Raw genomic sequence first — 25,457 nt, forward strand, 5'->3', positions numbered from 1 at the left:
CGCGCTGCCCCGCCCCCCGCGCGCCGTCGGCCGCCCGCCCTCCCTCCCGCAGCCCCGCTCGCCCTCCCTCCCGCAGCCCCGCTCGCCCCTCCCCCGCCCGGCGCGGCTGCGGGGGAGGGGGTGGGGCGGGGGCGGGGGCGGGAGGAGACGCAGGCGAGAGGAAATCGGCGGCGCGACGCCCGCGGCCCATTGGCTGCCTCGTCCTGGGGCCAGGAGCCCCGCCTCTCTGGCGGGGTCACGTGATCCCTTTCAAAGATGGCCGCCCTGTTGTTTTGATGAATAATACTTGGTGGGGCGAGGGGGTAAGAGTAGGGGTGGAGGGGTAGGAGGATTTACTCTTCCATCCAGAGCATCGAGAGTCCCGTCCTCCCCCTCCCCCCCTGCCCGAGCTCCGGCGTGGAGGCGGGGCGTGGCCGGCCTGCTTTGGGAGGGGAGGGGCTTCCCTCTTCAGTGCTAGGCTCTGCCTCGGCGGCTCTGGGGTCGCCTTACCTCGGGGCATCCACTCTGCAGTCGCACAGTTCCCGCCTGGGGCAAAGGGTGGGAAGGAGAGCAGGATCTGCCGGAGGAAGCTCACCTGCCGTGCCACCACCACGAAGACACAGCAGGCTCAGGGCACGAGACGAGCTGGAGACCCGAGTCCCTGGTCTGGGTAACCTGGGAAGCAGAGGGCAATAGTGGCGCCTTAAGATAACCCTGTAGCAGCAGCAGTGGCGGCCAGAGGAGGCTGCTCGGGGCACAAGCAGCTGTAGGAGTCTCTGGGGCGATTGGAGTGACCGACGCCAAGGCGGTTCAGTGCCTCTCGTGTTCTTATTTTTTAACCTCTGACTATGCAATTCTGAAACCTCCCCCATTCGGGGGACCAGACAGCCCGGTAGACACCTTCCACTCTCCTCCCGCCCTGGTCTCAAGAACAGAAGATCTCTCCCTAACGCCTTTCACCATTAAGAGGAAAGCGATGGAGGAGCTGAGCGCTGATGAGGTGAGGAGGTTGGGGGACACCTTGGGAGATTAGTTGGCAACTCTTTGGCGCTTTGGACAGGGATGGTGTTGCGCCAGTGGTGCCTGGCCTTTGGGCTTGGGGAAGCAATGGAGATGACATTTTCCCGGAATAAAACGAGTCTCGGAGAGGGTCTTCAGTTGTCTTCCCCTGTACTACCTTGCCATCTGGCTTCGTTCTGAGCTCCATTTGCTGCTTTTCAAGTCTTTCAGGGTCTGAAAAAGAGAACATATTGAGGCGTTCATTCTTTTCCTCATGGTGTTTAGGGCAAGAAGGGCTAGATTTACATCAAGTTAGGTGTGTGTGTGTGCGCGCGCGTGCACGCGCGCCTTACTGCAGAGATTTAAAGAATAATTTGGGGTGGAATTAGAATGTATAGGTGTGTGTTTTAAAGCATTTGAAATCCCAAGTATGTGTGGCAATTGCATTGTACAAGTTGGTTAAACATACGTTTGTGTCGGGGGTGGCCTACAGACGGATTCTGTGATATTTAAAATATATATCTTCTCAAAAGCTTAGTGAATTCCAGTTAAATTCTGTAATTTAACAGATACTAATGACCCCGGGCATACCTCTCTTTCATTCTGCCTTTTTCTGGTTTTGGCCCTTTCAAACTTGGCTTTTGCTGTAGCAGACACTGAACAGGAAACAAATGGAAGCAAATGACTTTGTAAACTCCCCCTGGTATCATTTCTGAAAGGAGTTTTACAGATCTCTTTCTTGATATTTTAAGGATTATTTAATAAGGTTGTCATAAAAACAATGGCAATTAGGGTACAAGGAATTTTCTGTGATTCTACTCACTTTTGCCTTCCTTTTTACAAATTAGGAGCTTCCCTTTCAGGACCCCTGCTGGTCTCCCTCTCTTCACTCTACCTCCTAATTTCTTTCGCTAGTTCATATAAAACTTCCCTACGGTATTGTGAAAGTAGTCATCCATCAGATTGGCTCAACTATAAAACTTACATACTTCAGTTTTAGTGAGAGGAGTCAATATATTTACTTAGGGACTACAATTCTCCAGGAATGGGGCTTGCAAGTGGTGAGTTCAGATGTCAGGTAGAAAAGGAAACAATTTTGTGGGTCGTGATGCTTGGCTGTTTGGAAAGTCAGGATTGCTCACACTGTGTTATTTCGTTTTCTCAAATACATCAGGACTGTAATTTAACTAAAATTAGAAGAATATTAAACGGTTTCTTTGATTCAAGTAGGAACTTCCAAGAGGTCCCCTTAAAGGCACTTTGTTTTAGGTAATTTTTAAAAATCTGCCCTCCCTCTCTTTAATATTAATTCTAATGGGTAAATTAAGGCAAAGAGTTTATGTTTTTTAGTAGTCCTTTGCTTCCAGAAGTTACTTTTTTTTCTGAACATTCTCTAAGTCACTCCTGGTTTAGAGGTTTCTACATACTTGAGATTTCACCAAGAAATTGTTGTCAAATCAATAAAGCATAGGGACCAGTTAAAGATACTGCTTAATCTACACTGTGGCACTTCACATTAACCAATCTTTGAGGATGTTGTAACTTTTTTGTGACTGTATAGGAACAAATGTAATCATTGTGGAAGAGATCAGGAAAACATTTTTCAAGGTCAACAGAATATTGAAATAAATGTGAAAAACTAAATTCACTAATATTAGATCACCATAAGATTCTGTTTGACAATTACGTGGCCTGAACGAAGAGGAACAGTCCAATAACTGGTAATTCACTCTCAGCAGAACCTAGAACACATTAAGTGTATTATTGTTTTTTAATCCGTTTCCTTAATTCTGGGATTAAGTGCGCAGTTCTCAACAAAGACGTTTCCAGAGCTTTTGCCTTTGTATTGTTACTCACTTGGTGGAAACTGTGTCACAGGTATGGTAGGTGACATTTGGTTAGAAAATAAGACGTTTATATGGCTGAAAATTCAAACCTACATCTCAGGGTGAAAACAGGTAAGAGTAATCTTTCAGTTTGAATTAGGCAATTAGGTAAGGCAGAGTTTTATATTTGAACAAAATGGGGATGTCTGGGTGGCTCAGTGGTTGAGCGTCTGCCTTTGGCTCAGGTCGTGATCCAGGAGTTCTGGGATCAAGTTCTGCATCAGGCTCCTGGCGGGGAGCCTGCCTCTCCCTCTGCCTATGTCTCTGCCTCTCTCTCTCTCTCTGTGTCTTTCATGAATAAATAAAAAAATTTTTTTTTAACAAAATGAAAACTTCTGAGAATACAGTCCCTACGAAATAGAGATTGGTATATTAGAGCTTCGGAAGATTTTACATTATGGGTCCCTCTCATAGATCACCTGAAGTTCTTAGTTGTCTTCTCTTGTGGTAAGTAGAGTAGTTCTTTATGTTTCTTGTGTTTTTTATTTATGTAGCACGTTACAGTGAGTTCATGGCTCTATGGAGCAGGTCCATGACTAAGTTCATTTTCTTCAGGAACCTGCGTTCCAAGGCTTCATTATGTACATTACATTCATGTAATGTAGCCTACTCATATGTTGTTCTTCATATACCAAAATGATGCTATCAGTTGGGCAGGACAGGTATTTTAAACTTTATCAAGTGTGGTGATGAAATTGCATTGAAATGATTTGCTTTTTCTTATTTTCTTTCTTTCTTTCTTTTTTTTTTTTTTTTGGCTTAGTCTTCTTTATGACCTAGTTCATCTTCAAGATGGCTGGCTAGGATAGTTAGGGTGTGGTCAAGGTTTTAGAAGAGTGGTAAGTCTTTTTTCCCAAATGCAGAAAATGTGACCTTGTACTTTTTAACAGTGTTCTTCAAGTGGAAAGGGACCAATATTTGTTAACAGCCTTAAAAGCCTGCTCAGTGCCAGGCACTTTATAACCATTGTCTCATTAAATACAGCAGTGCAATCAAGCAGGTCCTTAAATTTTCCTTGTTTTATAGATGAGGCAGCTGAGATTTAGGTTAACTGACTTGTCTGTAGTGATCTGGCTTAGAAGTAGCAGAGGTAGAATTCAAACCCAAGGTGCCTGATCTAGAAAAACTTTCTACTCTATTTTATTGCTTAACAACTGACAGTAAATTCACTGCAGCTTCCATATACATATCCTACTAACATGCTTGATCTACATAGTTTTTTTGTAGAAGTGTTGTTTTTCATAATGCATTCATGGTATGACAGAGTTTATGGTCTTTTTGGTACTAACTCTTCATCAGGCCCCTCCAAAATGTTCACTCAACAGACTTTTTTTTTTAAAGATTTATTTATTTATTTATTTATTTATTTATTTATTTATTTATTTGAGAGAGAGAGAGAGAGAGAGGCAGGCAGAGGGAGAAAGAGGCCCCTCGCAGGGAGCCCGATGTGGGACTTGATCCGGGATCCCAGGATCATGCCTGGAGCTGAAGGCAGACATCAGCCACCAGGCCACTCAGGCATCCCTAGACATTTTTTTTTTTAAAGATGCTGTGATCCCCAGTGAAGTGTTAGGTAGATTAGGAGAAAAGACAGTCCTTTTTCTTAAAGAAATTGTAATTTAACTGGGGGCTGGGGGTCGAGGTGGAGATAGGTAGGAGTCCAATAGTTAGAATGCAGAGTACTAAGTGCTGTTCTGGAGGGATGCATAAGACATTAAGAAAAATGAGAAGGGACCCCTGGTGGGGTAGTGGTGTAGTGAAGACTTTCAAGAAAAAATGATGCTGAATGCTGAGCAGTAGTTGCCAGGTGACGGGCTCTTGGAACTGGCTCTGAGACTGGGAAGCCCAGGAAAGAGCAAGAAGTAGTGGACCAAAGGCAGGATTTTGCTGGGGGAGTGGATTCAGGTAAGCAGGCCTCAGATCTTGGAGGGTTTCAGGAGTACTTAGGAGTTTGAACTTTGTCAGTAAGGCTCTAAGAAGCCTTTGAGGAATGTGAAGGGGTTAGAAGGATCACTGGCAAGGGTAGAAAAAGTAGGTTGGAAGAAGTGGCTGCAGGCCGGAGACAGATTAGGAAGCTTGTGCTGCTCTCTAGTAGCGATAGTGGAGTTGAAGGAAGGCATTGGCAGTGGGGATGGAGGAGGGCAGACACCAAAAATACTGAGGTTCTAAGTTAACCCACTTATAATGATCAGATTTGATGTAAAAGAGGCAGGGGTGAGAAAGGAGAGAAAAAGATGATTCCTTGGTTTCTAGCTTGAGAGAAGGATGGATTGGGGGAGGATAAGAAATTCTAGACCAGGAACAAGCGTATTTTTGGACCATTGAAAGATGAGCCAACATAGAGGACCCCGCCCTCCCCGCCACCTCTGGCATTTCCACTCTGACCTCTCCATCTCTTTGACCTTATCTTTCTTTGTAACAGGCCTCAGAACCTAGGCTCACTTTTTCCCCAGTAGGTAATTGCTACCACTCACTTAATAACCAGGATTTTTCCTCAAGCCTGGTAGGAAAGTAGGATGTAGCCTCCCAGGGTCCTTCTCTACCCTTTTTGTTCATCTTAGCCAAGAGATAGAGAATGATTATCATATCAGCTAACATTTATTGAACACTTAGTATGTGCTAAGCACTTAACTTGCTCAGCAAGACCTCATTTTACAGATAAGAAAGTTGAGGCTGGTTGAAATTAAGTAACTTGTTAAAGGACACACAACTAGGAAGTGGCAGACCTGGGTTTTAATTCAGAGTTTGATTTCAGAGTTGTTTTTTTTTTTAGAAGATTTTATTTATTCATTTGGGAGAGAGAGAGTATATGAGAGAGAGTATAAAAGAGAAGAGAGCACAGGGGTACCTGGGTGGCTCAGTTGGTTGAGCATCTGCCTTCAGCTCAGGTCGTGATCCCAGAGTCCTGGGATCAAGCCCCACGTTGGGTTTCCTGCTCAGCAAAGAGTCTGCTTCTCCCTCTGCCCTTCACCTCCCTCATGCTCACTCTCTCTCAAATAAATAAATGAAGTCTTTTTTAAAAAAGAGAGAGAGCGCACAAATGAGAGAGGGAGAAGCAGACTCCCTGATGAGCAGGGAGCCCCGATGTGGGGCTTGATCCCAGGACCCTCAGATCATGACCTGAATCGAAGGCAGATAGATGCTTAACTGAGCCACCCGGGCACCCCGTGATTCAAGAGTTCCTATTCCCTCTCCTAAACTACCTGAAAACAAATAATTTGAGCAAGTTTATGATGTTTATAGCATTTTAGCTGCTCTTTTTGAGAAGGGAAATGGAAGCCCCAGTTATCGCTAAGAATGGAGCTCGTCAAATAGCCCTCTATTCTTGTAAGGGAAGATGACAGAAAGAAGATGAAAAGCCCTTGGGTCTCCAGGCCTTTGCTTGGTGCAGAGTGCATTTGTTCACAAGGTGCTTAAAGTATAGGGCACCTGGGTGGCTCAGTGGTTGAACATCTGCCTTTGGCTCAGGTCGTGATCCTGGGGTCCTGGGATCGAGTCCTGCATCAGGCTTCCCACAGGGAGTTTGCTTCTCCCTCTGCCTATGTCTCTGCCTCTCTTTCTGTGTCTCTCATGAATGAATGAATGAATGAATGAATAAATAAATAAATAGCATCTAAATAAATAAATTAATTAAATAAAAATCTAAAAAAAGGTGCTTAGAGTATGTGTAGGTGAGGGTATCTTCCCATAAACAGCTTATTGAACTGTATTTACTGTTTACTTGCTTCATGTCAGACATCACAGGAGCCCTGCTTGCGTGGAGCTTCATTCCAGTGGGAGGAAACATAATAAACAAGCATGTACCGTTAGAATGTCATATGGTAATAAGACTACCAAGCAAAACCAAATAGGCAAAAGGGATGGAGATTAGTGGGGACATGAAGTGTGGCTTTAGGAGGTGGCTTTTTTTTTTTTTAAAGATTTTTATTTATTTGCGAGAGAGCAAATAAACAGGAGCGGGGGAGGGACATGGGAGAAAGAATCCCAAGCAGACACCACGCTAAGGACTGAGCCCAATTCAGGGACCCCAAGATCCTGACCTGAGCCGAAATCAAGAATTGGATGCTTAACTGACTGAGCCACTCAGGCGCCCCAGAGGTGACTTTTGAATAGAAATTTTAGGGATTACAGGGAGCCATCTGAGGGGAAGAGTATGCCCAGGTACAAGGAACAGCAGGAAACTGGGGCTCATCCTTGTTCTGCCTCTGGGACCTCAAGAAGGCACATTGTGGTTGGAGCGGCTGAGAAGGGCACAGTAGCAGAAGTCAGTCATTCCTTCAGCAAAAATGTGAATTCTTGGGATTCATTCATTTGTGAGATGCCTTCCCCACCTTTTTTTTCCCCTTCATATTAACATCTTTGAAATTGAAATGCTTGTTATACTGATGTAATCACTACTGGTCAGGTGGCAGGTATGACACAGTTGTCATTTCCTGTTTATGTGCAAACTTGGTTCTACCTGTTTATATTATTGCCCCTCAGTTGAGCACTATGGGTGTTAAATTTAGTTGCCATTTTATTTTTTTTTATTTTTATTTAAAAAAATTTTTTTTAAAATTTATGATAGTCACACACACAGAGAGAGAGAGAGAGAGAGAGGCAGAGACATAGGCAGAGGGAGAAGCAGGCTCCATGCACCAGGAGCCCGACATGGGATTCGACCCCGGGTCTCCAGGATTGCGCCCTGGGCCAAAGGCAGGCGCCAAACCGCTGTGCCACCCAGGGATCCCTAGTTGCCATTTTAAATGCCTTTCAAAAACACACTTTGATCAGCAGTAATTAAAAGCAAATGTTTCTTTATGCAGAGAGGAATGGCAACAACAGTAGGGTGGCAGTATGATATTAGTAAAGAAAATGTTTGTTGTTGGAGGAATGACTATGATTCTGTATTTTATTGCAAAGCACTGACAAAGTACATTAGGGAGCTTTAGAAGGGCCACAGTCTGTAAGTTTATGAAGCTGTGCCACATTATGAAATTGAACGTACAGTTAGAAAGATTGCCTTTCCTACCTAGGCAATGCAGCTAATAGGTCACCAACACTCCATGTTCTTCAGAAAGAAATCTCAAAGCAATGGGAGACTGGTGTAACTGCTTACAACTCTTTCCTGGTCTGTTGTTTAGCCATTTTGTTATAGTCTAATGGGCAATGTTTTTTCCTTGGCGATGCAAAAAATAATAGTGCAGCTTTTTATAAATGATGTCCTAAATTTGGTGAAATATATGCCCGGTGTTGTTGTAGATCATGAGAATAAACCAATGAAAACTACAGGCAGAAACCCTGCTTTCGTAGGTCTTTGATTCTGATTTATGTTTTTTTACTTTATTTACATTAAAAAAAACTAATCCCTATGCCCAACGTAGGGCTTGATCTCATGACCCCAAGATCAAGAGTCACATGCTCTACCGACTGAGTCAGGCAGGTGCCCATTCTGAATTTATGTTTTAAAAGAATTATATGGGGCAGCCCAGGTGGCTCAGTGGTTTAGCGCCGCCTTCAGCCTGGGGCCTGATCCTGGAGTCCCTGCATCGAGTCCCACGTCGGGCTCCCTGCATGGAGTCTGCTTCTCCCTCTGCCTGTGTCTCTGCCTCTCTCTCTGTGTCTCTCATGAATAAATAAATGAAATCTTTAAAAAAATAAAATAAAATAATTATTTGCTGTGAAGTTCATAGACAAGAGGAAAGAGTGAAAGCAGAAAGGAGCCATCAGAGGAGTCCTAGGACAGGGTAGTATAAGCAGCAAACGGTCAGATAGTGACTGGTCAGCTATCTCGTGGGTTGAGCCCCTAGTACCGGGTGATGGGTTGGACATGGCATGTGAAAGTGTGAAATTGAGAATGGCTGTGTGTGTCAGGATATCACTGGACATTGTAAGAGATCTGCATTCGCAGCTGCTTATGCCAGATCAAGATTTATTTCTCTTAAAATAGGAGGCTGGGCCTGCTGAGGCAGCTGTGTGTTCATGAGGGGCCCAGGTGCCTTCTGTCTCATTGTACCAACTCCCCTAACATATGGCTTCCATCTTTTGGCCCATGCATGTCTGCATTCTAGCAGGAGGAAAGAGAGGAGAGGGGAAGGAGAAGTCCTACTCCTTCTCTTCAGTGGCGCAACTTGGAGGCTGCGTTCTTCAGCTCACCTCCTACTGGCTAATGAGGAGTATAGGCAGAACCTAAAGCACATGGCCACAGCTCCTTGCTGAGAAGCTGAGAAGTACAGGTTCTACTGGGTAGCCATACGTTCACCTAAAAGTTCTCTTATGTTAGAAGGGGAGGACAGTCTAGGCCTTTCTTTCCAGACCCTTCTTCCCAAATCTATCTATCTATCTATCTATCTATCTATCTATCTATCTATCTATCTATTTATTTATGATAGTCATACAGAGAGAGAGAGAGAGAGAGAGGCAGAGACACAGGCAGAGGGAGAAGCAGGCTCCATGCACCGGGAGCCCGACGTGGGATTCGATCCCGGGTCTCCAGGATCCTGCCCTGGGCCAAAGGCAGGCGCCAAACCGCTGCGCCACCCAGGGATCCCTTTCTTCCCAAATCTAGAACACATTCTGCACCTCTTCAAAGGAGACAGCCCATAGTCAACTTCAGAGCCCAGAATCTCTGGCTGATTAATAAACAGCCCAGGAACCTTTAGATTGAAATACGCAGTATTTACCTGTGTCTCTCCCCCCACCCCCACTCCCTACCCCACCCCTGCCAATGTACTGTGATTGAGTAGGTTATCATAATGGAAATAGGACTCCAGTTGGGGAAAAGGAAGGATGGAAAAGTAAAGACTCCTCACTGATCCATAGCCATTATTAGCTCCTCTCAGGCCATGTCGTGGGGACTTCCTGCCTTGACAGTGATAAGAGTTCCTCACTGCCCATTTCGCAGCCCTTGGTCTGTTCTTTTGGAGGAACTCCCTTGTCCCTTGCCCTCCGTGGTGGTTTTTCAGGATCTGTTTTTCTCTGGGGATAAGTCATTGGAGAATATCCTCTTCCTGAGGATGAGCAGTTTCTCCAGCTTCTTTCCTGCTGGATACTGAAGGCTTTTCAACCCTATTTAGCCCCTGACGCTGAATAGATTTAGGCTGTAGGCTGTGGGGCTGTGGATGTGCCTTTAGGCAGATGTATATTCCTTTTTACCTCTGCATGCAAATCGCCAGGTTGTAGCTTGAATCTGTCTCCTTCTGGTGGGACTTCTTGCTTAGAAAGTGGCAAGAAGCCAGTAAGCACCCAACTTCTGAATTGTTTGACCAGTTCCTCTAGAATTGTAGGCCATGTTGACATGCAGGCAATTTTCGAAGATATATCATGGGTTTTACCAAATATTTTGTTGTGGACTAACAAGGATTATCAACCTTCCGTCCTGCAATATCTGTGCCCATGCTGATCCCCAAGCCATTGCCACATAATTATAGTCTATTTAAGTTGATTACTTCCAGATTCCAAATTCTGTGCATTAGTTAAGATGTTGGTTCAGCTGCTAGAGATCCAAAATAATAATGGCTTAAACAAGGTAGAAGCTTATTTATCTTTCAAGTAAAAATCTGAGTAGGTGGTTGAGAGCTGGTTTAGTAATTTCACGATTACTGGGGAGCCAGACTCATTTTGTTTTGTGCTCTTACCATCCTCAGCATGAGGCATCTAGCTGTAGTCCAATACGGCAGCTCTAGCACCTACTCGCACATGTGCATTTCAGTACTTAGGGACTAAAGGGGAGGGGAGGGCATGTTCCTATCCCTTAAGGACATGATCAGAAAGTGTCACACATCATTGCTTACACCTTCTTGGCCAGAACTTAGTCACATGGCTACAACCAAATGGTGGCTGAATATAAAATGAGGCAACTAGCAGTCTCTACCAGTCATATCAAGAGTTTTAGCCTACACAGCTTGAAGAATGGAGTTGTCATATACTGAAATGAGGTAATTTGAAAGAAGATTTGAGGGGGGAAACTAAGTTATGTTTTGATCATATTATGATTCTATTTCTTAGCAGTTATCCACATGGAGATGTTAAGTAGGTTGACATATGTTGGGTTTGCAGCTCAAGAAGGTGGATGGAAAAAGAAAAAAAAAAAGAAGGTGGATGGGGTTGGGGATACCAATCAGGATATGTCAGTATATTTAAAATTATGAGAATGGGGAAGTCTGGGTGGTGCAGGTGGTTAAGCTTCCCACTCTTGTTTTCAGCTCAGGTCATGATCTCAGGGTCATGAGATTGAGCTTCACATCAGGCTCTGTGCTCAGCATGGAGTCGGCTTGAGATTCTCACTCTCCCTCTGCCCTCCTGCTTGTGCTCTTTCTCTAAAATAAATAAATACATCTTTGAGAAAATAAAATGAGAATGATAGATTACATGGGAAGTAAGTGTAAATAGAGAAGAGAGGAGATGAGAGGCCCAAGCCTTGAGCCGCTCCAGGAATTAGAGGTGGGCAGGAGATAAAAAGGACCCAGAAAAGGATTGGTAAGGGACAGCCACTGAGGTAGGAGGAAGGTCAAGAGATCATGGAGACCTGGCATCTGAGAGAAGAAAATGTTTCATACTGGAGGGGAGTGTCCAACTCTGTTTAATGTCAATAAAATAAGTTAGAGGAGGGCTGGGTTGTCATATACTTGACAATAGGGTTGGGCAGCATGGAGGTCATTGGTGACTTTGACAAGACCAGTTTCATTGCTGATCAGAGTAGGTTCAAGAGAGAATGGGAAGAGGGAATAGATAGTTCAGGAATGAGGCATAGGCTCTGGGGATAGGCTGAGGAGCCCTTCGTAAGTGGTAGAAGCATGTTAAGAAGTGGGGAGGAAATACTTGGTGAGCGTATCTTTTAACATTTTATCTCTTACCATACTCTATTATAATCACCAATGCTTTTATTCATTCAGTAAATATTTTTTCAGGGTTTACTCGGTTCCTCTCTTTCCCTGAAGTAGAAAGTAAAGGCATAGAGGTAGATTTTGTACATGTTCCTAGCAAGGTATTTTTGGGCTTGAAGAGTTGTACATACAAATTTTGAACCATAATCAAAGGAACACTAGATAATATAGTTAATTTTTAAAAACTTTAATAAAAAAACTAGAGTGGTAAATATGTAGAGGCAAATACTGTTCTGTTTCAACAGGTACAGGTGGGATATATACTCTGCCTAGGTACTGAGAATATAGAAATACTATCTCAAATATGAAGAAGACCTGGTCTTTCCCTTCAGTGAGATACTCCAGTGGGGAGACAGAATAGGCAGCTAGAGTTCAGGTGCTACCCTAGATATTTAAGAAAAGGGAGTGCTGTTGAGGAAGCACTGAACACTGTTTCCTCTGGGAGGGTCAAGTTTGTCCTTAAAGACGTCAGGGGTATTGACATTGAGAAAAATCTGTGGTGAGGATAAATGTTTCAGTTGTTACTCTGGGCAAACTCTATTAACATTCATTCTTTTGAAATTGATTGTAGAAATTATTAGAACCACTGAGGAAAAATCGGAGATGGTGAAAAAATCTGATAGAGGTAGGTATTTGCTGATCTGAAAGGTTTTATGATATATCAGGCAGGGCCAGATAGGTCACTGCAGACTCTCTAAACCACTAAGAGTCAGCAGAAGCTGAAGGAGGAGGAGCTGGAAACCAGAAAAGGTGTTTCATTAAAATCAATTCTCCTATCCTGATTCCAATCACACCGCATTGGAATTGTCTGTGTGCTTGGTGTACCAACTTGTGCAACACAAGCTCCTGTCTTTGTTCACTGTTTCTTATCCAGCTCTTAGCATAAGGACTTGGCATACAGTGGCCTACAATAAATATTTGTTGTGGGGCACCTGGGTGGCTCAGTCAGTTAGGCTTAAGCATCTGATTTTGGTTCAAGTCATGTTCTCAGCATCCTGGGATCAAGCCCTGCATCAGGCTCCCCATTCAGCGAGGATTCTGCTTCCCACTCTCTGTCTCCCTCTGCCTCTCCCCCTGCCTGTGCTCTCTCTCTCTATCTCTCTCAAATAAGTAAATACAATCTTAAAAAAATATAGCTGTTGGGATACCTGGGTGGCTCAGTGATTGAGCATCTGCCTTCAGCTCAGAGTCCCAGGATTGAGTGCCACTTTGGGCTCCTTTGTGTGGAGCCTGCTTTTCCCTCTGCCTGTGTCTCTGCCTCTCTCTCTCTGTCATGAATAAATAAATAAAATATTTTAAAAAATATATATCTGTTGAATGGATGAATTGAATACAAGATATCTTTTTGTGACTACCAGTTCTTGTGTCATATTGTTTCTTTTTTTTTTTTAAGATTTATTTATTTATTTTGAAAGAGTGAGAACAGGAGTGGGAGGGGGAGAGGAGGAGAGAATCCCATTCAGGCTCCAGCCTGCATGAAGCCTGGCTCAGGGCTCAATCTCATGACCCTGAGATCATGACCTAAGCCAAAACCAAAAGTTGAGTGCTTAACCCATTGAGTCACTCAGGCACCCCAATGTTGTAAATTGTTTTTTGTTGTTAGTACATTAAATTGCATTAGTTAGGTAAAGGTAGGTACTCAAATGAAACCTCATTGTCAGAATTGGAATTCAGAGTTAGATAAACATGGGTTTTAAGTGAGGCAATCAATTGGAGGACCCTGAGCAAAGTACTCTCTGAGCCTCAGTTTCATCAACCTGTAAAATTGGGGTGGGGGTATGAATACCTATCTCATGGCTTTGTTCTTCAGATTAATTGCGGTGATATGTAAATTGTCTAGTGCAATGCCCTAGCAGAGTAGATTCCTGGGATATTCTAGTTTTCTTTTCTGGAGTAAGATTGAATCATACATACTTAGAATTTTAGTTGCTGCCCATATAGTATCTAAAAAAGCTCTGCATGCACAGCACACCTTGGAGATATGCAGGTTTTATTCCAGACTACTTGCAATAAAGCAAGTATCAGAAAAAATCGAGTCAATGAATTTTTTGATTTCCCAGTGCATATAAAAGTTATGTTTCCACTATACTGTAGTCTTTAAGTGTGCAATAGCATTAAAAGTATGTATATTTTTTAAAGTATGTAAATTTGTATGCATATAAATACAGCATAAAGTGTATATACCTTAATTTAAAAATACTTGATGGCTTAAAAGTGCTAACCATCATTTGAGCTTTTAACGAATTATAATCACTGCTTGCAGATCACCATAACAAATACAATAGTAATGAAAAGATTTGAAATATTGCAGGAAGTATCAAAATGTGACACAAACAAGCAGTGAGCAAATGTTGTTGGAAAAAGGGCACCGGTAGACTTGCTTGTTGCAGGGTTGCCAAAAACACTCAACTTGAAAAACGTGGTATCTGCAAAGTGCAGTAAAGCGGGGTGCAATAAAATAGGCATGCCTGTGGTAGTGCCAAGAATGTAAAAGGCTGTAACGTACTGGTTACAGTATCAAACAGGCTCTGGCTTGTGTGGAAGGTTGGGTTGGAATTCTCTTCCTCTGCCCCTTAAACTTCCTGAAGTCTCTTCTCACCCAGTATTAAGGCGTACTGTTACCACTTGTCAGGCCTCCTCCTCCCCTTTTTCTAAAAGCTAGAGTGATCTGGTGGCATGAAGGTGGAGCCAGGAGGTGTGCCATACAGACAGGACCTGAGGAGTCCCAGAAGAAACATCACATATCAGACCTAAAAAATAATACCTGAAGTGACTCAGTCTATCCAAACCAGATGACTGATTTTGTCTTTTGAAGGGCCTGCTGGTCCTTCAGTGCTGTTGGTGGTAGTGGGGAAAAAAAACTCTGAATTGGATGTCATTCTGTTAACTGCTCACCAGCTGCTCTATCTTCAGCATCTTGTCCAGTTCTTTGAAGGCAATTGTCAGTCTGGGAAGAGAGGTATCTTTTGGGTCCTAGTATTAAGAAGTGTCGGACCTTGACTTAATTAGCTTTCTAATTAAATGTTGTGAAATGTATTCAGTGCACATTGTTTCTTTGTTCCCTGTCAGTGTTTGGTATAGGTTCTAGATGTGTACTAGGATCATAGTCATTTAATTAGTTAAATTTTCTGACTAGATGAAGTAGCACTTTGCTTTATGGGCCTTTCTGGGAGCTGAGCTCCTAGGACTTACAAGCAGATCATAGTGAGCACCTATCACCTGCCAGGCATTCTTCTAGGATCGTATCAGGTCTTTTGTCAGATCTGTGACTATACTTGTCACCAGGGCTGGCGTTATGGGCATGTGACTTGCAGTCAGATAGTTTAATAAACACTTGGTTCAGTGCTCTGCTGTTGCAGTCTTGTAATTCTTAATAAATTTTGAGCAAGAGGCCCTGCATTTTTCATTTGGCACCAGGCCCAGCCAGTTCTGTCGCTGGTCCTGCTTAGTCACTGACTTTCTCTGTGCAGGTGGATAGATGTCTAGGAAGAGTTTGACCAGCTCCCGAGATGACAGGAAACCATATGAAAACTTACCAAAGAGAAATATGCATGTTCTTTTTTTAAAAAAATTTTTTTAATTTTTATTTATTTATGATAGTCACACACACACAGAGAGAGAGAGAGAGAGAGAGAGAGAGAGAGAGGCAGAGACACAGGCAGAGGGAGAAGCAGGCTCCATGCATGCACCGGGAGCCTGACGTAGGATTCCATCCCGGGTCTCCAGGATCGCGCCCTGGGCCAAAGACAGGCGCTAAACCGCTGGGCCACCCGGGGATCCCAAATATGCATGTTCTTATGTAGAAAGTGTTAGGATGTGTCTGACTTATAATGTCATTAATAGAGTTTCTTGAAATTTTTAACAATTTTCTACTTTATGTGATATGGAATCTTTGGGTAACTTATTTAACTTCATCCAATGAACTCGTGTTTGTTTTTTTTTTTTTTTAAGATTTTATTTATTTATTCATGAGACACAGAGAGAGAGAGAGAGAGAGAGAGAGGCAGAGACACAGGCAGAGGGAGTAGCAGGCTCCACGCAGGGAGCCCGACGTGGGACACGATCCCAAGTCTCCAGGATCAGGCCCTGGGCTGAAGGCGGCGCTAAACCGCTGAGCCACCCAGGCTGCCTCTGAACTCGTGTTTTTTAAAATTAGGATTTTTGACATAGAGGCACTTCTTTTTTTTTTCTTCTTTTTTTAAAGATTTTATTTATTTATTCATGAGAGACAGAGAGAGAGAGAGGCAGAGACATAGGCAGAGGGAGAAGCAGGCTCCATGCAAGGAGCCCGATGTGGGACTCGATCCTGGGACTGTGGGACCACGACCTGAGCCAAAGGCAAATGCTCAACCACTGAGCCACCCAAGAGCCCCATAGAGGCACTTCTGTATTATCTTTTTCATGTTGTATATATTAGCTCTCCAATCTCAATAGAACTTCTTTTATATTTTACCCAGTACATTATGTACCTTGGCCATGCTTTTACAATACAAATACTTCTTTCTGTGAAGTGTGAGTCGTTATATTTCAAGTTATAACTCATGTGGGCACATGGCTGGCTCAGTTGGAAGAATGTGTGAGACTCTTGGTCTCCAGGTTGTGAGTTCAAGCCCCAAGTTGGCTGTGGAGCCTACTTAAAAAAAAAAAAAGCCACAACTCATGTTGGTTTTAACATTTAAAAAATTTTAAATTAAAAGTGTTCTCCAAAGGCTAGTTTTTTTTTTATTTTTTTATTTTTTTATTTTTATTTTTATTTTTTCAAAGGCTAGTTTTGAAAATATTTCTCTGTATTTATGTGTATTGGCCAATCAGGTATTTTGACTGACCAAAAATAACTATGTACAGGTGACCAGTTTTCTTTCTTTTTTTTTTTTTTTAAGATTTTATTTTATTTATTCATAGAGACAGAGAGAGAGAGAGAGAGTGAGGCAGAGACACAGGCAGAGGGAGAAGCAGGCACCACACAGAGAGCCCGACGCGGGACTTGATCCCGGGTCTCCAGGATCACACCCTGGGCTGCAGGCGGCGCTACACCGCTGGTAGTGGGCTGCCCGGTGACCAGTTTTCAAAAGCAATAAAGTACATTTAATACTAGAGTTGGAGAAATTCTGTATATGTGGATGTCCTAGTGGGGAAAACTTATTTTTGAGAAAGAAATGAAAATTGATGGAAAGTTTAAAAATATCTAGCAACTTTTATAATCTACTCAGTAGAACTTTTTTTTTTTTTTAAAGATATATTTATTTGAGGGATCTCAAATACAATACAGGGATCTGTATTGTATACAGATCTACCAGAGGAATTTACACTTTGGTTTTGGCAGTAATTATTTTGAAGGGCAGTTAAAAAAAATTATAGTCCCGTTAAGCTTTGAATACCAGTTATATAAAGTGATGTTTAAATTGTTGTGTATGGAATTTTGTTTTAGGATGCTAATGTATGACAGCATGTATACATTTGTGCTTGATGAATATTAATGAATGAATGAGTTATAGTTATATGGTTATATTAGTTAATTTTTTAGTTATAATAGGTGCAGACCAGATATAATTTCTGTGGAGTTTCATAGAAAGAAGTACCACATTTTTTTCCCCTCAGGGATAATTTGGGGCAGATGAGGTGGTCATATACAAGGGCTCTGGTTTGTTCATTCATTTTTCCTTTGTACAGACATCCTTACACTCAAAAATGTTTGGTGATTTATGGTCTAGGGAAATGTGAATAAAGCAGTCTTTTGCTTTGAGATGTTATGATTAGAATGGGAGTGAGTGGGAGAACTTTAGTGAATGCCAAGTGGAAGAAATGCTTCTGGAAGTGTCCCATTGGACACCTCTTCAATTTTTTTTTTTTTTTTTATGTTAGTGCCTATAGTAGCACATTCACCCATCTTGGAATGAAATGGTTATGTGAAAATGTGGCCATTTATGATTTTATTTATTTATTTAAAAATTTTTTAAAAAAAATTTTCAGTAGGCTCCATACACCACATGGGGCTTGAACTTACCACCCTGAGATGAAGGGTTGTATGCTCCACTGATTGAGCCACCCAGGTGCTCCAGCATTTCTGATTTTAAGAAGGGCCTGTTGGCCTTGACAGGGGGCTGCTGCATAGCCTGAAGGAGGAAGTTAACATTAACAATTCACATTAGGAAGGAAACCTTTATTTACACCAAGAACTTGATGGGCATGTAGTGGCCAGATAAGTATTTTCTCTCCCCGAAAAAGCCATGCTATACACTGTTGTCTAGATCTGCGGAGATACTGGATTTGAGTATTCAGGCTGAGTGTGAACGTAGAGCTTTTATAGAGATTAGAGGAAATGTGTGAATCCTGCTGCAGAAGAATGTACACTTGGGTTTCAGCAATAATTATTTTGTGAGTCAATTTAAGAAACTTTCCAGGGACGCCTGGGTGGCTGAGCGGTTGAGCGTCTGCCTTCGCACTCAGGACATGATCCTGGGATCTGGGATCAAAATACCATATCAGGCTCCCTGCAGAGAGCCTGATTCTCCCTCTGCTTGTGTCTCTGCCTCTATGTCTCTAATGAATAAATAAATAAATCTTAAAAAAAAAAAAAAGAAACTTTCCATATACCTGGGTTTAGAAAAGTTCTTTAAAAATGTTTAATGCGGGGATCCCTGGGTGGCTCAGCAGTTTAGCACCTGCCTTTGTTCCGGGGTGTGATCCTGGAGTCCCGGGATCGGGTCCCATGTCGGGCTCCCGGCATGGAGCCTGCTTCTCCCTCCTCCGTGTCTCTGCCTCTCTCTCTCTCTCTCTCTCTCTCTCTCTCATAAATAAATAAATAAATCTTAAAAAAAATAAAAATAAAAATGTTTAATGCTGTCGATTTTGCTTTGTCCCTTTTAAGTGACCAGAATCCATTTTGTGGAAGAGTGAGTGTCAGAAGTAGCTGCTACTTGGTCTTGTGATCTTGTCTGTTTAACCAAGTGGTATCAAAGGTGAGAATGGGGCCCACATCATCTCTTTCTATCACTTAGGATATTTTTGGTGAGGACATAATTTTTTCAAAAACCAGATGTAATTAAAAGGTTCTACTCTCTGATTGTTTGTCTACTGTATAGCGTTGGTGGACTTAGGCCTAGTAATCTCTCTGCTGCCAGTTTCATGGTCACTGCTGCCAGTTTCATGGTGGACTTAGGCCTAGTAATCTTTCTGCTGCCAGTTTCATGGTCACCGATCCGATGCTAATTTTTATTTATTTGTTTGTTTGTTTGTTTGTTTTAATTTGTTTAGTAATGAGAGAGAGAGAGGCAGAGACACAGGAGGAGGGAGGAGCAGGCTCCATGCGGGGAGCCCGACGTGGGACTTGATCCTGGGTCTCTAGGATCACTCCCGGGTTGAAGGCAGTGCTAAACCGCTGAGCTACCCAGGCTGCCCCTGATGCTAATTTTTAGTAGCTGTTCTACATGCTCATCTTGTTTGGGTGGGATAGAGCCCTGAGCCCAAGGAGAACAGTATCTGGGCCTAAAGGAAGACGGAAAAGAACAAAAGGACAGAGAAAACTTGTAGGCCGAAATTATGAAAAAAAAATAATGACTGTTTATTGTGTATCAGGTGGACACTTGTCATTCATTCAACGAATATTTACTGGGGGTGCTCTCCATTAGGCCTTGTTATAGCTACTGGGGAGATGGCCGTGAGTACAGTAAACTCCCTCTTGGAGCTTACATTGTGCTTCGGGGAGACAGACTATAGCCAGATAAAAATTCAGGTAGTACATTACATTACCTTTATCTCTGATGACTCTTGCTAGACAAGAGATATTTATGTCATCGCCTTCTTCTAATTGGGGAAACCAAGGCTCAGAGAGGTAACACAACTGGGATTGTGAGCAGAGCTGGGCACATGAGAACATACCATGTAGAAGACTTTGTGAAGAGGGGGCCACAGAGCAACAACGCACTCATCCACTGCTTGGTCCCCCTTGTTTCACTTTGAAGTCTAATGCTTTTTTAAAAAGATTGCTGTAATGGCAGATGTTGATGAAGAGTCTAGAATAAGTCTTTATTCTTAGAAGCTATTGATTATTCTAATTTGAACTAATAGTATTAATATTTTCAGCATTATGGATGACTCCAGAGAATACCTTTGGTGATTAGGAGGTTATGCCTTTGGTCCTTAGCCCTTGCCAACTGGCAGAGTGTGGTTAGGCCTACTTAATATTTTCCATATTACTGATCAGGCAGCAAGTATTGATGTTAATAATTATTGCAGTTTATAAAACTTCTTGTAATGAAAATAATATAATCACTGGGTTACAATGGAGATTTGTAAAGGCCACAACCTTTTTTTCTTTCTAAGAAAATACAGTTTACTGTCGGTTTCTGATAACAATAGAACCATTTCTTTGGTTCTATTTGGCACCAAGGCAGTAGGAGTTCAAAAGAGGATAAGTTTGAAAGTTGTGTAGTTTGCTAGTAATTGCTAGAAGTTGGCCTTTGTAAGAATTTTGTACTTGATTTTTGAGAGACTTGTTCACCTAGAATAGGACTTGTGAGGGAAGTAAGGTAACTTGCTTTGTCTGCTTTCCTTTCTCAGGGAAGGGAAGCATGGCTGGCAATGGAGGGTATGGGTATGTGGATAGAGAGAGATGCTGGAGTATGGGGAGGACTGTCAGATGGGTGTAGGGTGACCATGAAATGGTCACATCCAAACGGGACTCTTCTTACAGGTAGAATTAGGAGCCCCTGGAGTCCCTCTGCTCTTTGTGACACTAAGCACTTGAGTAAAAGCACTAGTTGCTTTATAAAGGTTTTGACTTGAGGGTCAGTCCTGGAAATGGTCATAATATCCTATATCCTTTGGAGGAGAAATCAGGCTCTTCATAACTTGGAGTCAATGTTGTTTGAGCTGAGTGAATAATCTAGGAAGGAAGGCAGATGATTGGAAAACCAAGGTTGCAGAGGTGGCAGTGCTCCTGTATTCTTTTTCTGTTGGGTCCTGGTGTGTGCCATCACAATTCTCAGCTGATTGGGGCTAAGTCCCTTGTTTTTCAGTGTGGGCAAGGGGATCAGTGTCCTGCGTGTCAACACTTATGGTGCACAGTTACAGGATAACGACCAGTAGTCTGTTCCTCTCTTCTGATGTCTCCCTTTCATGCTGTTAGAGGAAGGATTAGTGTACTAGACAGTCAAATAGACTTTAGGTTCATTGTATTAAGAGGCAAAAATAAAAAGGAAGATAAGAAACAGAAGGTAAGAACAAAATCTTTGTTCAAAATTTTACCTTCTAAGGGTATCATTTTTTTTCTAGGTTAGGATTTATTTTTTTCCAAGCTAAATCTTCTAATATGATTTTTTTTTCTCTTAGAATCACAGATTTTTAGAACTTGAAAAGATTTTAGAAATCTTTGAGCCTACCTCTTTCATTCACATTGATTTTTTTTATTATAAATTCAGATTTATATAGATTCACTGAATTCTGTATGATTCTTTATAAGAAGACTTCCAAATCAAGAATTAAAAGCAAGAATTACCTGTAATCCTGCTCTCCAGAGGTAATCATTGTTAATTTTTTGGCCTATTATTTTTCGGCTTCCATTATTTTCTCTGTATGTTGTTAAAAAACAATGCAGCAGAGTAAATTTAAAGATCAGGTTGGCTTTATTCAGTGAATCATGAATGGGCAGCATCCCATCTAGCAAATGGAAAGGAGTTCCCAAGAACTGGACAAAATGGCACTTTTATGGGCAGAAGAAGATTAGGAACAAGGAAAGAGTAGAGTACCTTATCTTTCTGTGGGGGCCAGAAAGGGTCTGTCAGACAGATTACCCCACTAGTGCTGTCAGGAAATTCCAGATTTGCTGGTTTAAGATTGCATTCCTGGGAGAGGTTGAAACTGCCGTTAGGTGAAGTCTCAAGTCTTGGTTTGCTGATGTGGGGGCTTAGCACAAGTGGCTCCATTATGGGTCTGTTGTCTCTTTTTGTAACTATGTATATTTGATGTACTCTGCTGTCCCTTACTCTTGTATCTGCTCTTCCTGAAGCCCTCCCTCCCTGAGCATTACAAGCTCTCCCTCTCTTAAGACTCAGCTGGCTTGTCACCTTCCCCTGGGACCTTTCCCTCAATGCTCCCCATTCCTGCAGGCCCCCACTCTGGTTTGGCTTCCCTTTTGCCCTTACCATATTGCATTAGAGCAATCTGCTTTTGTGTCTGTTTCCCCTGCTAGACTGACAGTCCAGAATAAGTCACATTCATTTTTAATTTCTCAAGCCCATTTATTTCTGCCTGAAACATTGGGGCTTGGTTAAAGTTTGTCGAATCAATGAATAAATTATTAGAATCATATCCTATGCAGTTTTATATATTGCATTTTAACATCACATTATAAGCATTTCCTTGTATCCTTACAAATTAAAAATGCCATATATTTTTTTAAGATTTTATTTATTCATGAAAGACACACACAGAGAGAGAGAGGCAGAGACACAGGCAGAGGGAGAAGCAGGCTCCACGTAGGGAGCCCGACGTGGGACTCGATCCGGGTCTCCAGGATCACGCCCTGGGCCGAAGGCAGATGCTCAAATGCTGAGCCACCCTGGGATCCCCAAAACACCATTTTTAATGGCTAGATTTTTCATTCATTAGGTATATTGATTAAGTTTTTCCCCAAATGTGGGAAATTCAGGTGATTGTCAGTGCTTTTTAAATTTTTATTTAGTTTTGTAAAAAAGCTTTTATTGATTTATGTGAGTGAGAGAGAGCACAGTGGTGGGCCGGGGCAGCAGGAGAGGGAGAAGCAGTTTGATCCCAGGACCCTGGGATTATTACCTGAGCTGAAAACATGCTTAAATGACTGAGCCACCAGGTGCCCCAGTTTTTTCCTTTTTAATATATATATTTTTAAATGTCATTTTTTTAGTTTTGAACTTTTTAAAAATATTTTTATTTTTTATTTTTATTTTTTTAAGTAAACTCTGTTCCCATCGTGGAGCTCAAACTCACCCTCTGGGACCAAGAGTCGCATGCTCTACCAACTGTGCCAGCTAGGAGTCCCTCTTTTTTTTTTTTTTTTTTTAAGATTTTTATTTATTTATTCATGATAGTCACAGAGAGAGAGAGAGAGAGGCAGAGACACAGGCAGAGGGAGAAGCAGGCTCCATGCACCGGGAGCCCGATGTGGGATTCGATCCCGGGTCTCCAGGATCGCGCCCTGGGCCAAAGGCAGGCGCCAAACCGCTGCGCCACCCAGGGATCCCGGAGTCCCTCTTTTTTAATATTATATATGACTTTGTGATAAAGCTTTGTATATGAATTTTTGTCTGATTTTCTTTTTTTTTTTCTTTAAGATTATTTATTTGAGACAGAGCATGTGCACAAGACCATGCGCTGTGGGGAGAGGGAGAGGGAGAGAAAATCCCAAGCAGACTGCCTGCTGAGCTCAGAGCCTAACATAGGGCTCCATCCCACAAGCCCAAGATCATGAATTGAGCTGATATAGGAGTCAGATGCTCAACTGACTAAGCCACCAGGTGCCCCTGATTTTCTGATAATTTCCCTAAGATTTCTAGAAGCAGAATTACTGGATCAGAGGGTGTGATAATCTTTAAGGATTTTTCTAGAATGTAGCCAGATTGCTTTCTAGGAAAGGGGTAGGACTAGTATCTCAGTGTCAAGAGGGCTGAATCGTGTTTTGGAGGGCTAGCATTTGTGATCCAGCAACATTGTCTGAAGATACAGAGATGCCAGCACAGTGAAGCACATTGGTGGGGCTCCATCCGAGTTTTGGTTAGGATTATGGTAAGAAATAATCTGTGAGGAGAATGAAGAAAAATTATTGAAAGGAAAATGTAGGGTCAGTGGGCACAGGTGTCGGTGTGCTATTTTTCTTTGTATGGTAATTACACCGCAGAATGTAACTGACTTTGTATGATAATTACCCCACAAATCAAACTGACTTTGATCTGTCACTTGTCTTCTTTTTCTTTTTCTTTTTTAAAAACCATTTACTAATCTTTTCTAATCTAACACTTGTCATGACAAATTACCGTTTTTTTTTTTTTTTTGCCTTTTTTTGAAAAACATTGTGGGTTTTTTTGGCATACCAGAAATAGTAATAGCAGTAATAGCTAACGTGTCCAACACTTAGGATGTGCTAAACACTTTACGTGGATGATAACTGTTTGACCCTGTGAAGTGAGGATATGGTCACTGTTCTCATTTTATATGTACACAAGAAAGGCAGTACTCAGTCACTTGCCCAGGGTTATCTAGCTATTGCCCGTGATAGATTGAGCCCTCCCTCCCTGCCTGACAGTGTCCAGAAAACAGGAGTCTTGGTAGAGCACAAAGGAGTCTCATGCTGCCAGAGGTACCTAGGAAGACATGAGGTGTATGTCTTCGCTCTTCTGCTGCCCTCCAGGCTGATTATGCTGCCTCCGGGACTATGAGAAGTACCCACCTCCCTCAGACCCCACTTTGCTGAAGGGACAGCCCTTTCACATTCCCTGCAGGTGACATTGTCTTCTGCTTTTCAAAAGAAATCGTAGTAGACAGGCACTTCTTGCTGTTCCTTTGACCTCCCTACTTTATTCCCGCTGACTTCTTTCCATTTTCAGAGCCTGAAGCCTGCCTCTTCCTCATTAATAAAAATAATAATTGTGGTAGTGGTAGAGGGAAAGCATTTATGGGGTGTCAATTCCTGTTATAAATGCTTGATTTTTATCTCTGCTGTGTACACAGAGTAGTGTCTTCATCTGTGTTGTTCTGTCCTGTCTTGCCCAGTGCCTGGCTTTCATGGTAATCATTCTATCTTTTGCCTTCTTTCTCTGCTCCTTTTGCTTCAGAAGCTCTCCAGTTCACTCCAGTTGTAAAAACAGCAAGATGCCACCTCTGGTCCTGCACTCTCTTTTAGCTGTCACTTTATTTCCCTCCTCTCCTTTCACAGACCAGACCCTTACAAGAGTACATCTCCTTGGCCCCCACATTTCCAGGGCCCTCCCTCCCTATGCTCTTTTGGACACTTTCCCCTTCATCACTGCATCCAAACTGCTCTTGCTAAGATTGCCAGATCCCAGGGCATTTCTTTTTTTTTTTTTTTTTTTTTTTAAGATTTTATTTACTTATTCATGAGAGACACAGAAAGAGAGGCAGAGACACAGGCAGAGGGAAAAGCAGGCTCCTCACAGGGACCCTGATGTGGGATTTGATCCTAGGACCCTGGGATCTCAACCTGACCTGAAGGCAGAACCTCAACCACTGAGCCGCCTAGGTGCCCCCCAGGGCATTTCTGAGAATATGCCATTTAACCTCTCTTTGGCTTTTGACCCTGGGAATCACTTTTTTTTTCTTTTCTTGAAATTTTATTTATATGGGATGCTTGTGTGGCTCCGTGATTGAACGGGACAGAACAACACAGATGAGACATTGCCCTATGTACATAGCAGAGATAAAAATCAAGCAGTTAGACTGAGCTACCCAGGTGCCCCTTGGCAATCGCTTTTTTGGGAAAGTGTCTTCTTCTGGATGCCATGGGTAGATGGCTTTCTTATTTTCCTGTCTCCATCGCAGATTGCTCTTTCCTGTTACATCCTAAATGATGTTTCTTGGGATTCTGTTCTTGATTCTCTTTCATTTGCTACCTTCCAGGTGCATTTGTTGAATGAATGAATGAATGAATGAGTATCCTGTTTGGGGGCATTTATTTTATTTGTTCTCTAGTACTTACTTAGTTCCTCCTACAGTTCATGGTTAGTTCTGAAGTGCTCAG

At 42.4% G+C, this 25,457-nt stretch overlaps 1 protein-coding gene across 4 annotated transcripts in view; it reads left to right on the top strand.

Annotated features, from left to right (window-relative positions):
- The first annotated feature begins 241 nt into the window (after window positions 1–241).
- The window catches only part of UBE4B (ubiquitination factor E4B), a 124,393-nt gene continuing 99,177 nt past the window's right edge, over window positions 242–25,457 (top strand). For 2 of the 4 annotated variants that reach the window (XM_025427206.3, XM_025427208.3), the window contains exon 1: window positions 243–979. In XM_025427206.3, the coding sequence (XP_025282991.1) occupies window positions 956–979 (24 nt within the window). In that variant the 5' untranslated portion in view covers window positions 243–955. Of the gene's footprint in view, window positions 980–12,299; window positions 12,354–25,457 lie in introns of all 4 variants that reach the window. The other 2 variants (XM_049109565.1, XM_025427210.3) reach the window with 2 other exon arrangements.

This window comes from Canis lupus, chromosome 5, assembly GCF_003254725.2.
Source record: "Canis lupus dingo isolate Sandy chromosome 5, ASM325472v2, whole genome shotgun sequence".
Taxonomy (NCBI): Eukaryota; Metazoa; Chordata; class Mammalia; order Carnivora; family Canidae; genus Canis; species Canis lupus.